Source organism: Triturus cristatus, chromosome 4_2 (genome assembly GCF_964204655.1).
Source record: "Triturus cristatus chromosome 4_2, aTriCri1.1, whole genome shotgun sequence".
NCBI classification, from domain to species: Eukaryota; Metazoa; Chordata; class Amphibia; order Caudata; family Salamandridae; genus Triturus; species Triturus cristatus.
The window spans coordinates 236,725,061-236,750,244 of NC_140586.1; the positions used below are offsets into that span (position 1 = coordinate 236,725,061).

At 47.4% G+C, this 25,184-nt stretch overlaps 1 protein-coding gene across 1 annotated transcript in view; it reads right to left on the minus strand.

Moving 5' to 3' along the window:
* CARD10 (caspase recruitment domain family member 10) overlaps positions 1–25,184 on the minus strand; it is a 260,351-nt gene that overhangs the window by 70,357 nt on the left and 164,810 nt on the right. The window contains exons 6-9 of the mRNA XM_085601364.1: positions 11,456–11,608; positions 9,108–9,233; positions 5,410–5,607; positions 1,004–1,147 (exon numbers count right to left, since the gene is read on the minus strand). Coding sequence (XP_085457490.1) covers positions 1,004–1,147; positions 5,410–5,607; positions 9,108–9,233; positions 11,456–11,608 — 621 coding nt within the window. The remainder of the gene's footprint in view (positions 1–1,003; positions 1,148–5,409; positions 5,608–9,107; positions 9,234–11,455; positions 11,609–25,184) is intronic.

The window sequence follows — 25,184 nt, forward strand, 5'->3', positions numbered from 1 at the left end:
CAAACCCCTGTCCCTGGTTCTTCTCTCCCTTCCCATACCTGTCCCTCTTTACCTTACCTCCCAGCAGACAAAAGAAAAAAAAACAACAATGATACTTTTTTACCAGTCCTGTTAGCCACTCCCATCCGCTCTCCCATTAACACCCCCCACCTGATTGCCAAAGCAGATAGCTCGCTCATAGGCAAGACCATGTTGGCTTTGCCAATGCTTGTTAATAAAGTAATCTTTTTTTGTTTCTTAAGTGAAGCCCGTTTCCTTTAAAAGAAACAGGGCTGCATTTAAAAAGAAAATTTGATGTTTTCTTGTTTGTTGGCTTAAGAAAATGCAGTGGACCACTGTGTTCCTCTTAAACAAACCTTTTTATCACATTCACAAAGGTGAAGGGGTTTCAAGGGACCCCTTCCCATTTGCGAATAGGTTACCCCTACATGCCTGTAATCGGTAAAGTATGAATGTTTTGTGGCCAGAATTTGGTCGCAAAAGTTTCATTGGGTTTTTGGAAGGGACGTCCCTTCCAAATACCGAATTGGTAATTTGTCGCAAGCATCGATTCGGTAACATGTTAAAGAATCGTAGTTTGAGCTTTATACATACCAAAATCCTTTATTGTGGTTTCAAATGGGCCTATTCTGCTAATCGGCCTGTTTGCAAACTCAAAACAGCTTAGTTCATCTGGCCCAACAGTCCTTGCACCAGCCCCATCAGTGATGTTAATGGGTAGTACCTATTCAGTCCCACCCCACCTTCAGGATAAATGCTCCTCCGAAAACAGCAGAGGAAGGCTTGCATCTGTGGACAGAACCTGTGAATGGCTCTAGGTGATTTCACCTTTGTACATGTGGCCAGGGCCTCAAGTACCAAGCAAGCATGATGTTTAAAGCGCTGCATTTTGGATAAATAACTTTTTCTTCATCGTTCTGAAGGCTTTTTAGTAAAATGTCAACTAAAGGTGTGCCTGAGAATATATGTCTCCCACTGAGTGGCCAAATGTCCTACTTCTTACCAGTGGGGGGCATCCAGACAATTTCCCAGAGGCCCATTGAATTTCGCCTGGCATCTCGCTGCTTTCGGGAATAGAGCCCAGATCTTCATGAGAAGTGAAAATATTGAGAAGGTTCCTGCTGTTTGAGTTTGAGTCTGACAGTACCTGTGAGACAGAAAAGAAATTGTAGTCTTTCACAAGTACTGCACAGATGTACAAAGAAGTCGCGCTTGGCCCTCTATTGGAGAAGTCTGATTCTGTGGTGAAAATTACCTACCCTCATGCACTGGGAACGGTGTAGAGGTATGCTCTCTGGTGGCAAAAAGCAGCAGTGCATCTGTAGAGGATATCACTGTTTCTCAAAAAAGGGTCATGCTATTACCTCTGGTGGCAAGAAGTGGAACTGCAACTATAGAGTGTGTTATAGATTCTATGGCAGTGGGAAATATATATGGACTGCCTTATGGTGGTGCGATGCAGGTTTTTGGCCACAGAGGATCACAAAGTCTTGCCTGCAGTGAAAAAATGTGCACTGCTTTCTGACTTAGATTTGAGACTGCAGCTCTAGAGGATCTTTCTAGAGTCATGTTTTGACCTCTTGCGGTGAGAAGTTCACCTGCAGATGTTAACAATAACAATTACTCAAACAGTGGGAGAGGGGTCATGCTGTGCCATTTGTTGGTGAGATATGAGACTGCGGCTGTGGATCAACAGACATTCTCACATTCTACCCGCTTTTGTTAGCAAGTGGAACTGCAACTATACAATAGCCCCACATGTCTTCCCACGGTGCGTTGTTGGCTCTGTGCTGCTGATGGGTATAACTGTATCTCAAGAGAATTTTAATATTGTTCCACTGCAACTTAGATTATAGTCTTCCCACTGATATGGATAAGTATAACTGCAGCAATAGATAATTTTCCTATATTTCCTGTTGTGTGACCCTATTCTCAGTTAATCAATCAATCAATCAGGGTTGGTAAAGCGCAACTACTCACCCGTTAGGTTCTCAAGGCGCTGGGGGGTGGGGGGTAGTGGGGTGGCTCAGTTGAGTGCTGGGTTCACCCCAAAAGCCAGGCAATGAGGACCTTCTTGAACTGGGAAAATGTGGGAGATTGCCGGAGGTGGAGGGGGTGGATGTTCCAGGCTTTGGCTGCGAGGTAGGAGAAGGACTTTCCTCCCGTTCACGTCTTGTTGATACGTTGGACGGTGGCCAGTTGGAGCTGGGCTGATCGGACGTGTCTTTTGGGTGTGTGGAAGAAGAGCCGGCTGTTTAAGTATGCGGGTCCGGTGTTGTGAAGTGTGTTGTATGCGTGGGTGAGGAGTATGAAGGTTATTCTTCTTTTGACTGGAAGCCAGTGGAGATTGCAGAGGTGTTGAGTGATGTGACTGTGACGGTGGATGTTGAGGATCAGTCTGGCAGCGGCGTTCTGGACAGTCTGGAGTTCGTGAAGGAGTCTCTTGTTGATTCCAGCATAGAGAGCTTTGCCGTAGTCCAGTCTGCTGCTGATGAGTGTGTGCGTGACAGTTTTTCTGGATTCGGTTGGGATCCATCTGAAGGTTTTTTGAAGCATGCAGAAGGTGTTGAAGTAGGTCGAAGAGATGGCGTTGATCTGGCGGTTCATTGTGAGTGATGAGTCTAGTATGATGCCGAGGTTTCATGTGTGATCCATCGGAGTGGGGTGATTTCTGCGGGCAGAGGGCTACCAGGAGTCGTTCCATGCGGAAGGGGTGGAGCCAAGAATGAGGGTTTCTGTCTTTTCTGAGTTGAGTTCAGTTGGCGACGGCTTTCATCCCTTCTTGGAAGTTGTGTCTGGTGATGTTGGGTTCGTTGGTGAGGGAGAGGATCAGCTGGGTGTCGGCGCATGAGACAGTGTTGAGCCCGTGGTTCCTGACGATGGTTGCGAAGGGGGCCATGTAGACATTGAAGGGGGGGGGCTGAGGAAGGAGCCCTAGGGCACTCCACAGTTGGTTTCTGTCGGGTCCAAGAGATAGGGAGGGAGTCTGGCCCTCTGACTTGTGCCAGTGAGAAAGGAGCAGATCCAGTCGAGGGTCTTGCCGCGGATGCCGGCGTCGTGGAGTCTGGTGGCTAGGGTGTGGTGGGAGACTGTGTGGAATGCAGCTGAGAGGTCCAGGAGGATAAGGACTGCTGTTTTGCCCTGGTCGAGGACGGAGGGGATGTTATCGGTGGTGGTGAGTAGGGCAGTCTCGGTTCTGTGATTGCTTTGGAATCCAGATTTGGAGATGTCCAGGACATTGTTAGCTTCAATGAAGTTTGCCAGCTGGGTATTGGCGGCCTTTTCGATGACCTTGGCTGCAAAGAGAAGCAGGGAGATGGGCCTGGATTTCTTGAGGTCCGTCGGGTCCACTGAGGATTTCTTTATTAGGGGCTTGACTTCAACATGAAGAAGCAGTTGATCCGGGTCCAATGCTAGAGGTGGCTCTGTGGAAGATGTGGTGTGGGCAGGGGCCTGAGGGTGCTCCGGAGTGGATGCTTTTCATGGTCTTCAAGGTGTTATCTGTCTTGCACGGGATCTATTCGAGCAGGGTCTGTTGGGTAGCGTCGCTTGAGGGCGGAGCTGGAGCAGTGAGGTGGTCTTGGTTGTCGAAGTCTTCATAGATCAATTTGATCTTGTGGTGGAAGAAGGTGCTGAGTCTGTTGCAGAGGTCTTGAAAGGGTGGGACATCTGTTGTTTCACTGCAGGGTTTGGAGAATTCCTTGATGATGGAGAAAAGTTCTTTGTGTTGTATGCGTTGATGAAGATACTGTGGTGGTGTGCAGGGGTGGCTGCTTCATGGGCAGCACATGTTTCTGAGATTATGTTGTTCCTCCATGTCTCACAAGTTGTCTGCAGGAGCATCTGTATTCTTGGAGTGCAGGGGTGAACCAGCTTGCTTTCTTGATGTGTCTTCTGGTGGCTTTCTTGAGGGGGACAAGTGTATCGGCGCAGTTCATGATCCAGCGGTGGAGGTTGCATGCTGCGCTGTTTGCATCTGACATAGTCAGGGGTGGGGTGCTGATGAGGTAGGAGGTGAACTGGTCCTCTGTGACTTTGTTGCAGCTTCTGCGGGGGAGGCGGTGGACATGCTTGTATACAGTGTTTTTTTTTATGAAGTGGATGCAGTGATCTATCCAAAGGAGTTCTGTGGTGTGGCTGTTGGAGACGTTGTTTCCTCTGCAGAAGACGGGGTTGAGTATGTGTCCCGCTGTGTGCGTGCTGGCGGTGACTAGTTGGTTCTGTCCTATGTTGGCAAGGTTCTCAAGGAGGGAGGCAGTGCTTGAGTCATCGTGGTTATCCAGGTGGAACTTTAGGTCTCCGAGTAGGATGTTGTCTATGGATGCGAGGGCGCGTTGTGCGATGAGGTCGATGATGGCGTCAGTAGGGTGAGCGCAGGAACTGGGCTGCCTGCAGATGAGGGTTCTGCGGAGAGTCGTTTTGGGTATGGTCTAGCTCTAGAAGTGGAAGTGCTCCATGAGGGTCGTTGTGTCGTCCGGCCAGTTGGTCATACAGAGGGTGCTTTTGTGAACAACGGCGATGCCTCCTCCTGAATGGATGGGGTGCTCCTTGCACAAGATCTTGTATCCGTCAGGAATGGCGGTGGTGATGTCAGGTGCAGAGTTCCCGTTGGTCCAGGTTTCCGTGCTTGTGTAGGGAACGTACATTGAGGAGGATGCAGTTGAGAGGTTTGTGAGCGGTGATGGCCAGTAGGTTGAGAGATGTTGCTGGGGTATGGAGATGTGTGAAGGTGCGGCAGCATTGTAGACAGGAGAGAGGGCCGTGGGTGTTGTTCTGCGTTGCGAGCTGACAGTTGTTGTTGAGTTTGGGGTTGAGATTGTGGAGGGTGCTGGAGTTGTAGCGGTGGCGGGTCAGAGGACCAGGGTCCCTGGCACTGGTCAGGGTCGGGTCGCGGACATACGCAGATGGGCTTGCCTTTGGCACACCAGCTGCGTAGCCACCATTAAGTAGGTATCGGGGTGGGCCGGTCAGCTGGGAGGGGAGAGTGAGAAGGACACACTGGATGGGGCTGCGGGGCAACAGTGGCAGGGGAAAAACGAAGGAAAACGAAGGTAAGAGTGAGAAGAGTGGGGAGAGTGAGAAGTGAACAAGTGAAAAGTGACAGAAGGGAGAAACGAAGGCAAGAGAAAAAGAGGGCACAAAAAGAAATAGTCAAAGATATGCAGAGGCAGAACAGCACAAGAGCAGAGCGCTCTCCTACTGGACCACCAGGGATGAGGCGCAGGCAAGAGCCTGCGGGTGGGGGAGGACTTTGAACACCCTTCAAACAGAGTTCTCAGGTGCAGCACTTAGTGGTGGAGCTGCGTGGGGAGAAAGCAGTCACACTGACCAGGTCTCTGCCCTCTGTTGGTGAGAGAGGCAGCTACAGCTAAAGAAGATAAGTGACGTAACTTCCTGGAGGATACTCACTAGTCCCCAGGATGTTTGCTCCAAGCACCCCCGCTGCAGCTGCCCCTGAAGCCTGCTGTTTAAGGCCTCCAGATGTGTAAGGCAGGTCTGGGTTGAATTCCGCTCCTCCTCCAGGGCTCGCACTTGTTTCCGGTAGCAGTCCTTATCTAGCATGCTCTGGTCGTGCTGTCTTTGCACCTGGTCTCTGCTCGTAATGGCCTTAAGAGACAGAAAAAAACATTACAATAAAAAGGGAGACAAAGGAGGGTGAGTGTGGAGAAAGAGAAAGTGAGTGATTGTATATGACAGAGAGAGAGAGAAGGAAAGACAGAGAGGTAAGGAAGAGATACAGAGAGATAAAAGAGAGAAGGGAAAGAGATCAAGTCATTGAGTCTAAGAGAGACAGAGACAAAGACAGAGGGAAAAGTGAGACAGATGGACAGGAAGAGAAAGCGAGAGAAAACAGAGAAAGAAAGTGAAAGAAAGAGACAAAAAGAGGAGACAATAGAGTGAAATAGACAGAGAGAGAAGAGATGGGACAGTGATAGATGAAACTGAGGTAGTGATAAAAAGAGTGCGAGAGCAAGCTAGTAGCAGAGAGAAAGACGAGAATAAATGTGACAGAAATATAAACAAGCACTTGCAATGCAATAGGTCTCGCACTTGTGAGAGTTTGAGCTATTGGCATTGTAAATGACAATGCCTTTTATTTATCTGTTTGGAAAACCTGCAAGCAGTGCATAAACATGCACTTTGTGCTGATAGTCATTGCCTACAAGAAGCAAGGCTGACAGTAACTGCTTCTCTTTTACTGCCAGCCTTGATTCTTGCAAGCAAGGACTATAAGTACAAAGTGCGTGTTTACACACCACTTGCAGGTTTTCAAAACACATAAATAAAAAGCATTGTGGTTTATAATCCCAATAGCTAAATCTCTCACAAATGTGAGACCCATTGCATTTGCATTTGCGTTTGTCATCTTTTACCAGATGGAGAGACATGGGCAAACTCTGGGCCAAGTAGGTGTGGAAAGTCGGACATGGGGACAGGAATAACAAATACTAAAACAAGGTACACTAGAGAAGGTAAACAGAAAAACGTACATACATGGCACCACATGCACCACAACTGGGTGGCACAACCTTTGCACAAGGAAGGCAGCAGAAAATGGGGCAAGGAGAACATTTATACTGGGTAAGGGAATCCTGAGCAATTATACTGGGACAAAGATACCTGAACATCAAGAGACATGACCACCAGGAAAGCGGACTCAAACACTGGGAAATGTAAAACTAGGTATAGGGAACAAATATGCTGGGATACCAGAGACAAGTTATTTGGGATAGCAAAAACACTCACTGCACTGCTAAAGAGGTTAGTGTGTTATACAATTGATTTAATTTTGTTTTTATTGTAGCACAAGAGAGGAGAGATGCTATTGAGGAAGGAAGGAAGTTGAAGAAATAAAGTGATGGTTAGGGGAAATGGCTGAGTTAGGGAGAGCAGCAGAAATGTAATTGGATATTGGTCCGGTGGTTATCTTTCTGATAAAGAAAGTGAAATCCTAAATGTCTTTTTTATCTTTGAATATCAGGTTAATATTATGGAACCACTGAGACTACTACATTAAATTTCTAGTTATACTCTACCTTTTCTTGGAAGACGCTTGGCAAATAGACTGCTACAACAGGCTAGTTACTTAAAAATGCCCAGTCGGCTTCAGAAGATTCCGATCTAAGCAGCCAGTACAAAGTTTGTGATTCCAATCCTCTGTAAAAAAAAAAGCTGCTAGTGGGTATATCTATTGAGTCCAAAGAGCAACTAGAATGAAATAATCTTCCCTGAAGCAAATAATCATTGTTAACCATTGCCAGCCGCTCTAAACTACTCGAGCTAAGATTATTTTAGTTGTAAAACCGGCACTTTGAAATACATTTTAACAGGTACCATGGAGTTGCATGTCATTAGGAAATAAAAAACTCATAACTAGAACATATACGAAGCGTGGCACATAAATATTTAAAATCAAAATGTGCAAATTATGACGACATTGCCTCAAGATGGCAGCCTCCTACTTCATAAACGAAGTTGCCAGTTTTGTAGCAACATGGAGTCGGTGAGCAGGAAGCGAAGCAAATACTTGTTTGTGTTTCGGAAGTCCTGTCTTGCAGTCATAGCTGTACCAATACGAGAAGAAACACATACCCCTCCTGCTATTTTACTATGTAGGCCGGGAGGTGTAAATACAAAAAGTTATTATCGTTTCCCGCGAACTGTCATCAGAATAATCGTTTTAAGAACATCAGACAAGACACCACTAGCTGAAAGAAAAAAGTGAAAGCGCAAGCGCGCCATGCGCACGTTGTGATGAACGCGCGAACCGTACGCGTGCACATCGCCTGTCTGGGCGTGTGCGTGCATGCCTGTCCGGGCGCATGCACATCTCCTGTACCCCTTCGCTACCAAAACCGACGACAATAGATCTCGCCAAGGCGGTCAGCGCATGCGCTGCGTCGCTAGGCGAGACCTAAAAAGGAATTAAGTTAGAGAAGGAGAGGTGGCGGGAACAAAGAAAGAAAGAGTAGAGAGAGACAGAACAATAGAGAGAGAAGAGATACGGATGAAAGAGAGACAGAGTGAAAGAGACAAAGAAATAGAGAGAGAAAGAGGAGGAAACTGAGAGAGATAAAACTGGGTATAAATTCAGAGAGAGAGAATATTTTTGGGAGAGAGAGAGAGAAAGAGTAAGAAAGAGAAAGAGAGCGAGAGAGAAAAATGGAGATAGAGACAGACAAAAAAAAGAGCCTTATCCCCAGTCACTGACTCTAAAGCGAACACTTTCACTTACCCCATGCTGTAATACTTCCTAAAACATACCCCTAACTCTAACCACATTACATCCCCCAGCTCTGTCGCCTAACACTAGGCATCACCCTGACCCACTCCTTCACCCTCTCAAAACTCAAGACTCTCACCTCAGTCCTAATGCTTCCCCTCATAGACATCTTAACACTAGACTCACCCTAGCATTAGCCTTTGCCCCTTGTGTGACTGCATCTGATCACACTAACAGGTTAAAAGGTATGCCTGGGGTGAAGGGGAAGAGGCAGCAAGCGTCAGTGTGGAGTGGAGGGTGCACAGTCCAATTGCATGAATATGCCCCACTTCTAGTGTGGGTCAGAGGGAGTCCTGGGGTAAGAGGTCAGAGGAATTAGGTAAGTGAAGGTCCAGTGTGGGTAAAGAAACTACCCTCCACTGCTGGACAGAGAGGGCTTTAGCGCCAGAGGGTTACAGACTGCTCCCTCCCCTGTGGGACAAAGGTTGCTCGAGGTCTGAGGACAAGGACTGGGCAGTGCTGTGTTGAGAGGGAAAAACAGTCTCCTTCACTGTGGGACAGAGGTCGTTCGGGGTCAGAGGTCACAGAATAAGAAGAGCTATTGGGTGAGATGCAAAAGGACACCTCCTCTCTGCAGGCTTGAGCCATTTCTTGATCGGAGGTGATATTGTGGGGCAGTGAAGGTCTTGGTGTCTAAAAGAGAGCGTAAACGTTTTACAGCCCCCCTTTAATTTCTAACACAGGTGTGTAATTGAAAAGTGTAAATCCTGACTTGATGTAAATTACCTTGCATAGTTTCCAACCTGTAATGCACACTTAATGTACAGCAATCACTCACTCTGCACCTCGGTGACGACTGTGCTGTGTAAGTAGCAGTCCATACCTGGTCTCGCTCCTTCTCGACCTCCACCATCTGTGCCAGGACAGTGTTCATCCTCTGTTGGTACAGCTCACACTCCTTCTGCACCCCCTGCTGCCGCAGCTGCAGATCCTCCATGTCCCGGAGATACTGGAGGGGGGGCAAGAGCAGTCCCACACAGGTCATCTCACCATCACCAGTCCTACACACCTCAATGGAGTCTCACCCACGCCTTGTCACCAGCCTCACACTGTTCATCTCATCACAGGCAGAGTAACCAGTGGAGACACAAAGTGGCCCTCATCTCCAACACCACTAGTCTCACACATCTCAACTCCCAACTCTCACGCGTTCCCCAAATCACCAACTTTCTGGACACTAATCCAACCACTTCAGTTGAGCGCCACTCAGTAGCGGAGCAAGGATGCCCCGGGCCATGGTGCAAGCAAAGAAAATAGCCCCCTTTACTGATGCTGGGGTAGTACATCATACAGCAGTTATCCGGGTGGCCCCGATGCCACTGAACCTTCTGCACCATTAGTAGATACGCCCCTGGTGCCACTCTTTCGCACAGGCAATACTGGACCTATTCCCCAGTGCCAGTCGTACCTTTTAATGGGGGCGTACGCATTCCTTGTCATGTTTCGTGCTTCAGTTGAGTCTCCCCCAGTCCCCTCCCCCGGCTTCATACATTTTGAAAGGGTCTCTCATTGCTCAGTCCGTGCATCAGGCACTTCAATGGTGTCTTGCATGTTGCACACCACTGGCCTCATACGTTTCACTGGGCTCTCACCCATTCCCGCATCGCTACGGTGAACATTACAAAGAAGAATGGCCACTGGAATTATGGAATTCTTCAGCCGCAAGTGTTTCTTCTACCTAAATACCAATTTGCAGTATATGCCGCACAAACCAAGATCTTTTGCATTAATGACAGATATACTTTTATTTTCACCAAGAATGATGTTTTGTTTCTTACTTAAACTGGTTAAAAGCCACTAGACTGTTTAACTCAGCTAGTCCAATTCAAGCTGTTCCCTGGTGCATTCATTTAAAGGTGTGCCAATTATACCGAAATGGTGTTAACATTCTTCTAAATAGTGTTAACACCCCAAATTGATGAACTGGGAAAGGCCATAAGCCCGCGACAAGAAACAAAAATTGTGCTTATTTAAATGTGCTTCGGACAGTGTGGTAAGAATAATACCTTCTTTGTCATATCATGTTTTGCGACAGTAGTCCTACAAATTCACGTTTAGATAACAGACACTCTCCTCGAAGCAGAAGTTACTTAGCAAGGGTTTCAGAGTTTCGAAGATAACACATATGATGCATCGATTTTTAAAGTCTGATATCTTCGACCTTAAATGCCCTCCGAGTGAGAGATAAAGCAAATAAATATGAATGTAAAAAGCTGTTCTGCAGGTATATTTAATCAATGGGAAAAGGTGGAAAGAATAAAAGAGGCACTTCTTTTATTACAAGAAGCAGGCACTTGTTCTCTCTCTTGAGAGCAACATTATACATGTGTTACATAAGCTAGTTCACTCTGTAAGACTCTGGGGCATATCAACAAGGGCTTTATCTCTGCTTTTTTGGCTTTAAAAGCCAAAAAAGCAGAGATAAAACTAGCGCCCTATCAACAACAGGGTGCTAACACGCAAATTGGCATGTTAGCACCCTTTTACTCTACGCTTCCCCTTGCATCTCTAATGAGATGCAAAGGGGGCGTTCCAGAGTAAAATAATAGGAGAAATGTCGCTAAGCGACATTTCTCCTATTATCAAGAATGTCGCTAACCCTGTTAGAGACAAAAAAAGCAGCGCTAACCGCGGTTAACGCTGCTTTTTTACGTCTGCTAATTTTCAGAATTAGCCATGATATCCTATGGAAGGAGGATATCATGGCTAAGTTTGCCTGTCCCTATCAACAAGGTAACGTGTGATTATCGCTGGGTTTCCAGCGATAATCTCACGTTAGCCTGCTAGCGTGTAGATTTTTATCGCTATTGAGATAAGCGTTGCTAATAGCACGCTATCTCAGCGATAAAAATTTACGCTAGCCGGCGATAATTATCCAAGCGCTAAGTGCGCTTTGCGATAATTATCGCCGGTTGTTGTTGATATGCCCCTCTGTAAGACAGAAAGGGCGATGTTACTAAAGTGCGGGTCCCGTTCTTCCTTGCAAGACAAAGCTAGCCTTTCTTACAGCATCATTTGCTTTTCCTTGCAGCATAATTTAGAAAACGCTGTCGGTCCTTCAATGCCATGTAACTCCAGTGGCCTTGCACATGACCCTTGCAATGCTTTCAGATTCCTGCATGAATGCCCAGGTAATCCATCAGTCGAGCAGAGGATTCTGGGAGAACTCACCTTGTCGCGCTGTTGTTCTGCTGTATGCAGCTCGCACTGCAGCTGGTGCATCATAATGCTCTGCTCCTGCTGCTCTTCCAGGGCATCCTTCCTGTCTTGCTCCAGAATCTCTAACAATATCTTCCCGGCTTCAAGGACATTGGGCTCCCCAGACTAAGGACACGACCAAAAGCAAGATTTTGAAAGTTAAAATCAATGTGGATATACAAGATAAAATGCAACCTGGAGACAGCTTCTGGCTCATAAGTGAATGCCTAGGCTAAACCAACACAGACATGGTGGTTCAAGAGCAAACATGGCTGACTGAAGTACCCCAAAAAAGATACCACAGTCACCAGATACAAGGCAGTCTAATCCAGGGGAGACACTCCTTGTGACTTGCGCCCACCTGACCAGTCCTACCTTACCCACAGGCTGGTGAGCAATCTAAATATCGAGTTTTAAATTTCGAACTACAAGTATATCGAGTTGTAAATATCGTAGGTAAAGAATATCGAAGTCAAGAATATCGATGGACAGAATATCGACCCCAAGGTAAGTATTATCGAAGTTAATAATATCGAAGTCATTAATATAGATGTAAGTAATATCGTAATCAAAAATTTCGATGTCAAGAATATCGATATTTTATTAGTGTAATGTATTTTAATATGTATTTTATTTGTATGTCAGAGACTATTGTAATGTATTTTAATACATTTAAAAATAAATGTTTAGAGATTAATAATTATGTAAAATATAATTTAGCGTTTTAGTATCAGAGCGGGTTGTGGGTTTATAGGGGAATAGGGTGGGAAGTAATTTAATTATAATTAATTAATTAATATGTATTGTTTAATTGGTATTTATGATTAATTAATTGTTAATTAATTACTAATTGTTAATTAAATATATTAATTGATTAATTAATTGTTAATTAATTATTAATTGTAAATTAATTTTATTAATTGGTTAATTATATAAGTTATAATTAGTTTAATATTAATATTTTTATTGGTATTGTTAATTAATTAATTGTTAATTACTAATTAATTGGTGATTTAATTGTATTAAGTGATTAATTGATGATTAAATTAATTATGTGAATTTTTATGTGTAGTGGGTTGTGGGTTTATAGGGGAATTTGGTGGGATGTAATTAAATTCAAATAATTACTGATAATTTTTATTTATTTGTAATTAATAATAATTAATTGTTAATTAAATTATTAATTGGTATTTAATTGTTATTAGTACGTTAAATATAGTAAATATACATAATTTATTATTCCATGTTATTTGTTGTTATTGCTAATTAATGTATTGTTAATTAATAATTAATTTGTGAATAATTGTAATTTGGTAGTTAATATGTATAAATTTGTAAATAATAAGTATATTAATTATAAAGAATGTATTATGAATTGTAAATAATAGATAAACTGATATTTAAATGTATTGTGTATTTTGTATGTGTAGTGTGTTGTGTGTTAAAGGGGGAATAGTGTGGGATGTAATTTAAAGTTATTTATATAAATAATTATTTTAAATAATTGGTATTTAATAATACATATTTTGTAAATTAATTATTAATATGCTATTTTTTTATAACTAATTATTTAATTGGTTATTATGTTTATAGAATCCCTATGCTATCCAGTGCTTTCCCAACTGTTTTACTATCTGGAGTTGGAATAGTAATTTTTAACCCTACGCTATCCAGCGCTTTCCCTACTGTTTCACTTACTGGAGTGGGAATAGTAATTTGTACCCCTACGCTATCCAGCGTTTTCACTACTGTTGCACTCTCTCGAGTGGGAATAGTAATTTTTACTCCTACGCTATCCAACGCTTTCCCTTCTGTTGGACTCACTGGAGTGGGAATAGTAATTTTTACCCTTACGCTATCCAACGCTTTCCCTACTATTGCACTCTCTGGAGTTGGAATAGTAATTTTTACCCCTACGCTATCCAACGCTTTCCCTACTGTTGCACTCTTTGGAGTTGGAATAGTAATTTTTACCCCTACGCTATCCAGCGCTTTCCCTACTGTTTCACTTACTGGAGTGGGAATAGTAATTTGTACCCCTACGCTATCCAACGCTTTCCCTACTGTTGCACTCTCTGGAGTTGGAATAGTAATTTTTACCCCTACGCTATCCAGCGCTTTTCCTACTGTTGCACTCTCTGGAGTTGGAATAGTAATTTTTACCCCTACGCTATCCAGCGCTTTCCCTACTGTTTCACTTATTGGAGTGGGAATAGTAATTTTTACCCCTACGCTATCCAGCGCTTTTCCTACTGTTTCACTTACTGGAGTGGGAATAGTAATTTGTACCCCTACGCTATCCAGCGTTTTCACTACTGTTGCACTCTCTGGAGTGGGAATAGTAATTTTTACCCCTACACTATCCAACGCTTTCCCTACTGTTGGACTCACTGGAGTGGGAATAGTAATTTTTACTCCTACACTATCCAACGTTTTCCCTACTATTGCACTCTCTGGAGTTGGAATAGTAATTCTTTTCCCTACGCTATCCAACACTTTCCCTACTGTTGCACTCTCTGGAGTGGGAATAGTAATTTTTACCCTTAGGCTATCCAACGCTTTCCCTACTATTGCACTCTCTGGAGTTGGAATAGTAATTTTTACCCCTACGCTATCCAACGCTTTCCCTACTGTTGCACTCTTTGGAGTTGGAATAGTAATTTTTACCCCTACGCTATCCAGCGCTTTCCCTACTGTTTCACTTACTGGAGTGGGAATAGTAATTTGTACCCCTACGCTATCCAACGCTTTCCCTACTGTTGCACTCTCTGGAGTTGGAATAGTAATTTTTACCCCTACGCTATCCAACGCTTTCCCTACTGTTGCACTCTTTGGAGTTGGAATAGTAATTTTTACCCCTACGTTATCCAACGCTTTCCCTACTGTTGCACTCTCTGGAGTTGGAATAGTAATTTTTACCCCTACGCTATCCAACGCTTTCCCTACTGTTGCACTCTTTGGAGTTGGAATAGTAATTTTTACCCCTACGCTATCCAACGCTTTCCCTACTGTTGCACTCTTTGGATTTGGAATAGTAATTTTTACCCCTACGCTATCCAGCGCTTTCCCTACTGTTTCACTTACTGGAGTGGGAATAGTAATTTGTACCCCTACGCTATCCAACGCTTTCCCTACTGTTGCACTCTCTGGAGTTGGAATAGTAATTTTTACCCCTACGCTATCCAACGCTTTCCCTACTGTTGCACTCTTTGGAGCTGGAATATTAATTTTTACCCCTACGCTGGAGTATCCAACGCTTTCCCTACTGTTGCACTCTCTGGAGTTGGAATAGTAATTTTTACCCCTACGCTATCCAACGCTTTCCCTACTGTTGCACTCTTTGGAGCTGGAATAGTAATTTTTACCCCTACGCTATCCAACGCTTTCCCTACTGTTGCACTCTTTGGAGTTGGGATTGTAATTTTTACCCCTACGCCATCCAGCGCTTTACCTACTGTTTCACTTACTGGAGTGGGAATAGTAATTTGTACCCCTACGCTATCCAACGCTTTCCCTACTGTTGCACTCTCTGGAGTTGGAATAGTAATTTTTACCCCTACGCTATCCAGCGCTTTTCCTACTGTTGCACTCTCTGGAGTTGGAATAGTAATTTTTACCTTTACGCTATCCAACGCTTTCCCTACTATTGCACTCTCTGGAGTTGGAATAGTAATTTTAACCCTACGCTATCCAACGCTTTCCCTACTGTTGCACTCTTTGGAGTTGGAATAGTAATTTTTACCCCTACGCTATCCAGCGCTTTTCCTACTGTTGCACTCTCTGGAGTTGGAATAGTAATTTTTACCTTTACGCTATCCAACGCTTTCCCTACTATTGCACTCTCTGGAGTTGGAATAGTAATTTTAACCCTACGCTATCCAACGCTTTCCCTACTGTTGCACTCTTTGGAGTTGGAATAGTAATTTTTACCCCTACGGTATCCAACATTTTACATTCTGTTGTTTTTGTTGGAGTTGGACTAGTAGTTTTATTGTGTCTGATATTTCATATGTTTTGTATTATTTTTGCTGTTGTAATATATCATTAATAATAAAAATTATTCACATTAAAAATATTGATTATTATTTGCTATATGTAATTATTAAATATTTATTAATGTTATTATTTTATGTGTATAGATGTATTGGTAATTTTTAAAAACATTTAATAATTTATACGTTACAGAAATTATTAGTAAAATTAATTATTAAGTATATATATTATATATTATATGTATATGTTTAATTAAAGTTTTATTAAATTATATATATTAGTTATACATTTTAAATATTATACAATATATTTAATTATGTTTATTTAATTTCTAAGTATAATTTGGTTTATTTTACATATATTTTTAAAGTAAAAAAAAACGATATTTTTAATAACGATATTTTTGACATCGATATTTAATTTTCGATATTTTTGTACTTACCATGTTGTAGATAGGATGTCGATATTCTTGACATCAATATTTTTGTTGCGATATATTTGTAGGTCGATTTTCTGTCTGTCGAAATTATGTCATACAACCCCACAGGCTATAGATAGCAAATAATCCACTTCCACCCTGCTTTAAGAAATTTGAATATGTCTGTCTGAGACTGCAAAAGCTTTGCACCATCACACCCACACTCCCAAGAATTAAAAGTGGTTAGAGGGCCCCCATTACTCGTCATTAAACAAAGGCAGCACACCTTTGTAACTACCAATCATGCATTTATTGACAAAAGTCTTATGTCAACTGTTATAAAACACAATATACCACAGCCATGGTGTTTTATTTAAAATTTGGTGAGTGTGATACTCCGTTAAACCTTGTTGGATGTTCCACCCACTGTATTGCAAGTGCCATTGGCTATATTGCCATCTGCCGAACTCTACATCATGCCCTTGGTCTACAAAGTTACAGGCAACCACAGGAGAACCCCTGGTTTCTCCATTCGTCAAGGGAGTTGAAGATCTATTAGTAGGTGAACAATCTATCACAACACCAGTTCTTCAGTTTTTCAGAAGCATAGGATAACCTCTGGACGCATCGCCAATGCAGTTTCAGAATTGAAATAAAACCTTATCTTTGCCAAAAGAGGAAGAAAACAAGATAGAAGAGAAGCACGAGAGCAAAGTTCTCTGTAAAAATAAAAAAAATCATCAAAATAACCACAGAAATTGTAAATTCGTAAAAAAAAATTTTTAAAAACAACAAATGTGAAATGGATTCTCAAAAAATTATTAACTTAGCAATTATACAAAAATAACTGTGCAACGATTTTAAGCTGTTTGTAAGAGATAAAAATGAAAAACTGTTATAGGGAGGTGGAATGTTCCACACTGCAAACTCTGAGTAGACACTGCCCCAGGCCATTAAGTTACAGCTCCATGATCCTGGGTCTAGCCGAATACATAGCTGCCCCTCTGCTGGTATAGGGCAAGGGGGTGCAGGCTGCAGCACACCCGTCCACCGCTCAACCCTGGCAGCACCAAGAAGGGGAGCAGAGAATGGTCCCACTACTCTACCCCAATATTGCGTAGCCCTGCCCTGAACCTCACACCTATGGCATCCCCGCACTAAAATCCACCAAACTCATAATCAGCCTTTAACCCCTTCTGTGCCCATGACGAGCTGGACTCGTCATGGGCCGCGGTTGCGCTGTGCCCATGACGAGTCCAGCTCGTCATGAACCCCGCCCGCTAATGGAACGCCCGGCACAGGGCGGGGAAAGGGCGTGGCACACAAGGGGTTAAGGAGCTGCCTTGGTTTTGCACAGAAACTGATCCACTTCTCTTTCTCTCCCTCCCTCACTCGCCCCTGTGCCAGAACATAGGCGAACTCCTCGTGGCACCTGAGACGGGAGGGGAGGTGGGCACCTGAGATGGGAGGGGAGGTGGGCACCTGAGACGGGAGGGGAGGTGGGCACCTGAGACAGAAATGGAGGTGGGTACCTGAGGCGGGAGGGGAGGTGGGCACCTGACATGGGACGGGAGATGAACCCCCACTCAGCATGAGTCGCCATTTTGTTCTATGCTTGACTACTTTCATTTTCTAACAATGAAAATTAAAATGAAGAATTTTATTAATGTGTGCTTTTTAAATCATTCTAACCATTCGTTATTTGTAAGGGAAAATGAAGTTGGAGGTCACTGGTTTGCCATTGGGTCGTTATTTTTTGGGTCAATTTGCTGAACATCTTGAGAGGGGGGCATAATCTGATCCCCTTACATGAGAATTAAAAAAAAAACTTGTCTGTTGAAAAAGCATTCTGTTGTCATTTTAGTGGCACATTCTTTATGAGACATCTGTGTATTGCAGATGGAAGGTCTTAAAAGATGTTTTCTACTAATTTTGATTGGAAGGGTCTATTGAGATGTTTGACACGAGTTCTTGTTGTACCTCTTTTGTTCCGCTTTTTAAACTGATGATAGTTTATGTGGTGTCATTGTAAATGTGTCACTGTACATGACTTTGTTTATTATAGAGTTCGCTAACTATATATAAAATACTCCAATCCTTAGAAAGAACTATGGGCCAGATGTACAAAGCTTAGTGTTTGCGATTACCAAATTGCTAATTTTTGCGATTCGCTTTTTGGTAATTGCAAACACTAATGTACAAAAGTATGTTTTTCACTTTCTGCAATTCCGATTGGGTCCTAAATAGGCCTACCTCCAGAATATTATTGAGGTAGGTCTCAGATTGCGCCCCATTGGGAACCACGAAAGTCACTGGGATGTGGCCTGCTAGGGTCAGCAGACACCTTGGTGCCGATCACAATCCTGTAAAAACCGGGTACGAACCGTCGGACGGAGCATATTCTCCGTTCGACGCGTACCCGGTCGTGTAAATATACAAACAAGGAATTACGATTCGTACGGAAACACCTTTTCCGTACGAATCGTAAAAAAGCCCGACCGAACAAAAAAACAACTACCAATGTGATCCGGGAAAGCGCAGACCTGACGTCTGGACGCACGCAGCCAGCCATTCACGAACCAGGAATCACGATTCGCACCGACGTCACCCCGCACGGTGAAGATTCTGCGGCAGCCAAAAACTGCCGGGAAACAGGACGACGCGAACAAGGACCACCAGTACGCGACGGACAGACGACGACGCGAACAAGGAGGACCAGTACGCGATGGACACAGGACCACGCGACCAAGGAGGACCCGTACCCGACAGGACGACGCGATCAAGGAGGACCCGTACGCGACAGGACGACGCGAGCAAGGAGTACCAGTACGCGACGGACAGACATGGACCCGAACCTACGAGTCATCCCTGCCCTCATAGCAGTCCACCTGCTCTACAGGCACCGACGCAGACGCCGCAGAAGGTAAGAATAACTAAGGGAGGGGGGAAAGTGGGGTGGGGTGGGGGTGGCACGACCAGGGCAGGCCACAAAACAACCACATAAGTCACACATGGCCTGGACATACCTGACTCCCATGCCCTGGTCACCACGAGGGGGTGGGGGCGTGTCCTGATAAGCCAGCTACCGCCACAACGGAAGTCCGTCACCACGCGAACCGACAACACAACCAGACAGGTACGTCCCGTACCCACGCCTGAAGAGCGTGGGTACGAGTCGTACCACGCCCACACACACGTCACCCCAACAATGGCGGGACGGATCGTACCCACGTGGCAAAGGCCTGGGTACGGCCCGCACAAGCATCACATAGCGTGGGGATGGATATGTACGGACCCTACCCCCACCCTATATGCATGGAGCGTACCCCCCATGCCAACAGTGTAGTACGACTCGAACCCTCACCCGCGGACCTACGGACCGTACCCCCACCAGTGTAAGTACGACTCCGACCCCCAACAGCGGACTCAGGGACCATACCCCCACCCCAACAGTGTAAGTACGACCCGTACCCCCACCCGCGTATGCAAGGAGCGTACCCCCCATGCCAACAGTGTAAGTACGACCCGTAGCCACACCCTATATGCAAGGAGCGTACCCCCACCCCAACAGTGTAAGTACGACCCGTACCCTCACCCGCGTATGCATGGAGCGTACCCCCACCCCAACAGTGTAAGTACGACTCGAACCCTCACCCGCGTATGCAAGGAGCGTACCCCCACCCCAACAGTGTAAGTACGACCCGTACCCCCACCCGCGTATGCAAGGAGCGTACCCCCACCCCAACAGTGTAAGTACGACTCGAACCCTCACCCGCGTATGCAAGGAGCGTACCCCCACCCCAACAGTGTAAGTACGACCCGTACCCCCACCCGCGTATGCAAGGAGCGTACCCCCCATGCCAACAGTGTAAGTACGACCCGTAGCCACACCCTATATGCATGGAGCGTACCCCCACCCCAACAGTGTAAGTACGACCCGTACCCCCACCCGCGTATGCAAGGAGCGTACCCCCCATGCCAACAGTGTAAGTACGACCCGTAGCCACACCCTATATGCATGGAGCGTACCCCCACCCCAACAGTGTAAGTACGACCCGTACCCCCACCCGCGTATGCAAGGAGCGTACCCCCCATGCCAACAGTGTAAGTACGACCCGTAGCCACACCCTATATGCATGGAGCGTACCCCCACCCCAACAGTGTAAGTACGACCCGTACCCTCACCCGCGTATGCATGGAGCGTACCCCCACCCCAACAGTGTAAGTACGACTCGAACCCTCACCCGCGTATGCAAGGAGCGTACCCCCACCCCAACAGTGTAAGTACGACCCGTACCCCCACCCGCGTATGCAAGGAGCGTACCCCCACCCCAACAGTGTAAGTACGACTCGAACCCTCACCCGCGTATGCAAGGAGCGTACCCCCACCCCAACAGTGTAAGTACGACCCGTACCCCCACCCGCGTATGCAAGGAGCGTACCCCCACCCCAACAGTGTAAGTACGACTCGAACCCTCACCCGCGTATGCAAGGAGCGTACCCCCCATGCCAACAGTGTAAGTACGACCCGTAGCCACACCCTATATGCATGGAGCGTACCCCCCATGCCAACAGTGTAAGTACGACTCGAACCCTCACCCGCGGACGTACGGACCGTACCCCCACCCCCACCAGTGTAAGTACGACTCCTGGACTCACGGACCGTACCACCACCACACCAGTGTAAGTACGACTCGAACCCTCACCTCGAATGCATGGAGCGCACCCACACCGTGTATGTCCCAAGCGTACATGTCCAGAAATTGGAGGTGTGTGTGCAGAGTCCTCCCAGCAGTGTCCAGACCCAGGAGGGGTGGGTGCAGAGACCTCCCAGCAGTGCCCTGAGACAGGAGGGGTGGGTGGTGAGTCCTCCCAGCAGTGCCCAGAGACAGGAGGGGTGTGTGCAGAGTCCTCCCAGCAGTGTCCAGACCCAGGAGGGGTGGGTGGTGAGTCCTCCCAGCAGTGCCCTGAGACAGGAGGGGTGGGTGCAGAGACCTCCCAGCAGTGCCCTGAGACAGGAGGGGTGGGTGGTGAGTCCTCCCAGCAGTGTCCAGACCCAGGAGGGGTGTGTGCAGAGTCCTCCCAGCAGTGTCCAGACCCAGGAGGGGTGTGTGCAGAGTCCTCCCAGCAGTGTCCAGACCCAGGAGGGGTGGGTGGTGAGTCCTCCCAGCAGTGCCCTGAGACAGGAGGGGTGGGTGCAGAGACCTCCCAGCAGTGCCCTGAGACAGGAGGGGTGGGTGGTGAGTCCTCCCAGCAGTGTCCAGACCCAGGAGGGGTGTGTGCAGAGTCCTCCCAGCAGTGTCCAGACCCAGGAGGGGTGGGTGGTGAGTCCTCCCAGCAGTGCCCTGAGACAGGAGGGGTGGGTGCAGAGACCTCCCAGCAGTGCCCTGAGACAGGAGGGGTGGGTGGTGAGTCCTCCCAGCAGTGCCCAGAGACAGGAGGGGTGGGTGGTGAGTCCTCCCAGCAGTGCCCTGAGACAGGAGGGGTGGGTGCAGAGACCTCCCAGCAGTGTCCACACCCAGGAGGGGTGTAACACATGTGTGTGATGCCACAATTACCCACATCCATACTGCCTACAAGGGAACATGTCCCCATGAACTCATGTCAACTGACTCCACACACAAGTACAGTGATCACCAAGGATGCCACGATTGTTGCAGGTGGAGACATGGCCATGCATGCATGGCCAAAGTAGAAGGGCTCCGTCACACACACAGCTCATGTACACACAGCTCTGCGCTAAACATTGGGAACACCCTGCAGGGAAGAAACTGGGTACACAGAGGAAGGAATACACCCTGGGACAATTGAACCATGCAGTAACTGCTGACATGACCTAAGGAAGGTAGCCAACACCTTGTGATGGCACACAGATCCTAGGGTGGCCCCAAAGATCAGAACACTACTACAAATCCCACACACCCAAAGCCTTAAACACCACCAAAAACAATGTAGCAGCCCCACCAACACCAATACCACCATAGCAGGAGTGTGATAATGAAAAAAAAAATAAGCTTTATTCAGCATGAGCACAATGTCCGTGGATCAAAGGCAGTTCAAAGTCAACAAAGGCCATAGGGCAGTCAATGATTCCCAGCTGCATGGGGGACACAGTGGGATGTGTGTCCCCTACCTTGCCTGCACAGTCAAATGCCATCGTCTTCCATACTGGTGAGGGCATCAGGGGGGGGGGAAGCAACAGGCACCGCAGGGACATCAGGGCAAAGGGGCGGCGTTGTGGGTGCAGGGATGGAGGACTCAACCACAGGGGGTGTGTCATGGCCAAAGGCGGAGGCCAGGATGGCACTACACACCTTAGCAAGGTCCTCCAGGGAGTCCCCTGCACCCGAAGTGACCTCAGGCCCCAAGGAGGGGGGGGGTTCAGAGGGATGGGTTGCAGCGCCACCGGGGGAGGGTGGAGACAGGGGGGGAGACTCAACCACCCTGACCGAGGACTTCCTTGACCGCTTGCGTGGTGGCGTAACTGTGGGGCTCAGGGACAGAGCGGCCATGAAGGAGTCCTTGGGGGAGATGTGGCCAGGAGAGCTGAGGGGAGGGGATTTGGAGGGAGTGGATTGTGTGGAATGCGGACTCCCACTCTGGCTGCGTGTCACACGTTTGCCCCCCGACCCAGTGGGTGTGCCTATCTCACCCTGTGTGTGCGTGTCAGGAGGAGTGCGGTGGACATTCCCTGCTGGTGTGGTGCCTGTGTCTGTTGTGGTGGGTGCATGCCGACGTCTGGGTGTACGTGGGACAGGCATGGAAGTGGGAAGTGTGGATGGGGCAGGGGTAGGTGGGGGGAGGTCGCGCTGCAGGAGACCCACTGCTGCAGTCAGTGTGGAGTCTAGGGACCTCAGCAAGTTGCGTTGGTCAGCCTGCAAAGAATGAATGCCCTCCAAGAATGCCTCGATGTTGGTGAGGGTTTTCCCGTGGGAATGGAGGACATTCAGGATCGCAGCCTGACCAACCTGCATTTGCCGCTGGATGTCCATAGACTCAGCATTGGCGGCAGCAGTGGAGACAGGGGCAGGGGGTGCGGTGCCTGGCAGGAAGGAGACATGCGGTGACCGGGCACGCTGGGAAGGGACACGAGCAAGTGGGAGGCGGTTGGTGGGAACTGAGGGGGCGGTGGCAGGTGTTGTTCCACTGTCAGCTGCTGGTGCAGCCTCCGCCAACTCTGAGACATCCTCCTCGGACCTGTCAGCTTCGTAGTCTGATGTGCCAGTCGACAGGTCCTCGGCCACACTATCCTCCGCCTCTGTCCCACTCGATGTGCCAGCCCCGATGTCACGGCTGCCACTGGTGCTCGGTCCCTCCGCCTGGTCCGTGTCCATGTCTCCCTCTGTGTCCCCCGACGATGCTGTGGGCAGGGTGGAGAGACAGAAATTAATCAGACACCTGTACACATCTGTCACATGAGTCCAATCTACATAGTCAACATTGCATAGCCTGAAGAGGCAGATCCCTAACATCTGCAAAACAAGGTACCGATGTAGGGCATGAAACACAGTTGGTTGAGCCACCATGCCACTGAAATACCATGGAGAGCATGAGACAATAGCTGATGACAGGAAACGGAGTCTGACATAGCACCCAGGCCCTGGGGACAATCCTGCACTGCCTCTGCACCACACAGCGTTTGTGAAAATACCTATGACCAGGGACAATATCCATGAACTTGAGACACATGCTGCATAGGTAATGCTGCAAACATGCCCAACATAACTCGGTCACTGCACCTTGCGTGTGTGTCCAGTAACATCACACACTGTCCAGACCCAGCAATTAGGAATCAGGAATTGACACATAGGCATTGCCCGCCCCAAGCAACCCCCACACAATGCTAATTGCTGAGACACAGGTGGCACCAACATCTCATAGTCTGGGTGATAAACACAGTGCCAGGCAAAAGGCAAGATTGGACGCAAAACAGCAAAGGTGCGCCTGTACAAATAATGAGGTACCAGTGCCCATCCTCAGATGAGTATAACAAGACACACAGGCACTGGCAACTGTGAGTATGAAGAGGGACAATCAGGTCAGGCTGCACAGTGGACACCTGTACATAATAGCACGTCTATATACATGGTGACAGGGGACAATGGCACAGAGCACAACCTACGCTGTAGACAGTGAGAGTGTCCACGTTGATGATGACACAAACAACACTGAGGATAAGGTGCCCCAGGGGACAGTATTGGGCACGCAACTACATGCTACTGAATGGGAATGACTGCTACACACGTCACCATCCCTGCACTATGCGTAGCGCACACTCATGCACATCATGTCACAGGCCACTACATAGGACATGCGCGCTGTAAGGCATGACACATGAGAGACCAACTCCCATGTCTGGAGCCAGCATCAGTGCCAACTGACATGGAACCCACATGCAGTGAACTTGACAGTTCACAGGCAAGGTCCCACAACCTGTTACCCACCACCACCACCCATGATGCTACAGTCATTGTTCTCGTGGACAAAGCGCCAGCCTACATTACCTTGTGAAGGAGTGACTACACACAGACCAGGGAACACATTGCAAGGAGGGGAAGGGTGGCAGGGGCGCAGCGCTACACTGGGGCAAACTGGATGGGCACAGCACCTTTAAACCCTGCCAGTGAATTAATGCCACTGTGCCCTTACAAATGCCGGTGACACACAACAAACGCACATGTACCTACCCCCTTCCGCCTGCTGCATCGCCTGTAAGCGCCTCTCCAGGTCTGGAAAGACCACCGGCAGCACACGCCTGTGGAGGTGGGTCAGACGGCGGCGGCCGCGGTTCTTGTGGCTCTCAGGTGAGTCCCCCAGCAGGAGCCGTGCAATCCTCCGCGTCCAGCACCGGATATCCTGCCAGCGTTTCCTCACCTGGGACAGGCTCCGCCTCCGACCATCCACACGCCTCACGGCACTGACGGCGGTCAGCCAGATCTGCTCCTTGGCAGTGGCGCCTACCTGTGAGGAAGTACAAGTGACACCACATCAATACACCGGCCACATGTCACAGAGAGACATATGTGAACATAATAGCTGGTTACTACATGGCATGTAATGCAGCCAACGCATTGCACCTCTGTCATAGGGACATCATCCTCTGGTGAGGGAAAAGGCAGTACGTGCCATAGTGGGTACTCAGGTGGAATGATGGCAATGTCACAATCAATGATCAAGGCTCACACTGTGCATCACACCCACACCTCCTGTCTCAGGGCACTGCTGGGAGGACTCTGCACACACACCTCCTGTCTCAGGGCACTGCTGGGAGGACTCTGCACACACCCCTCC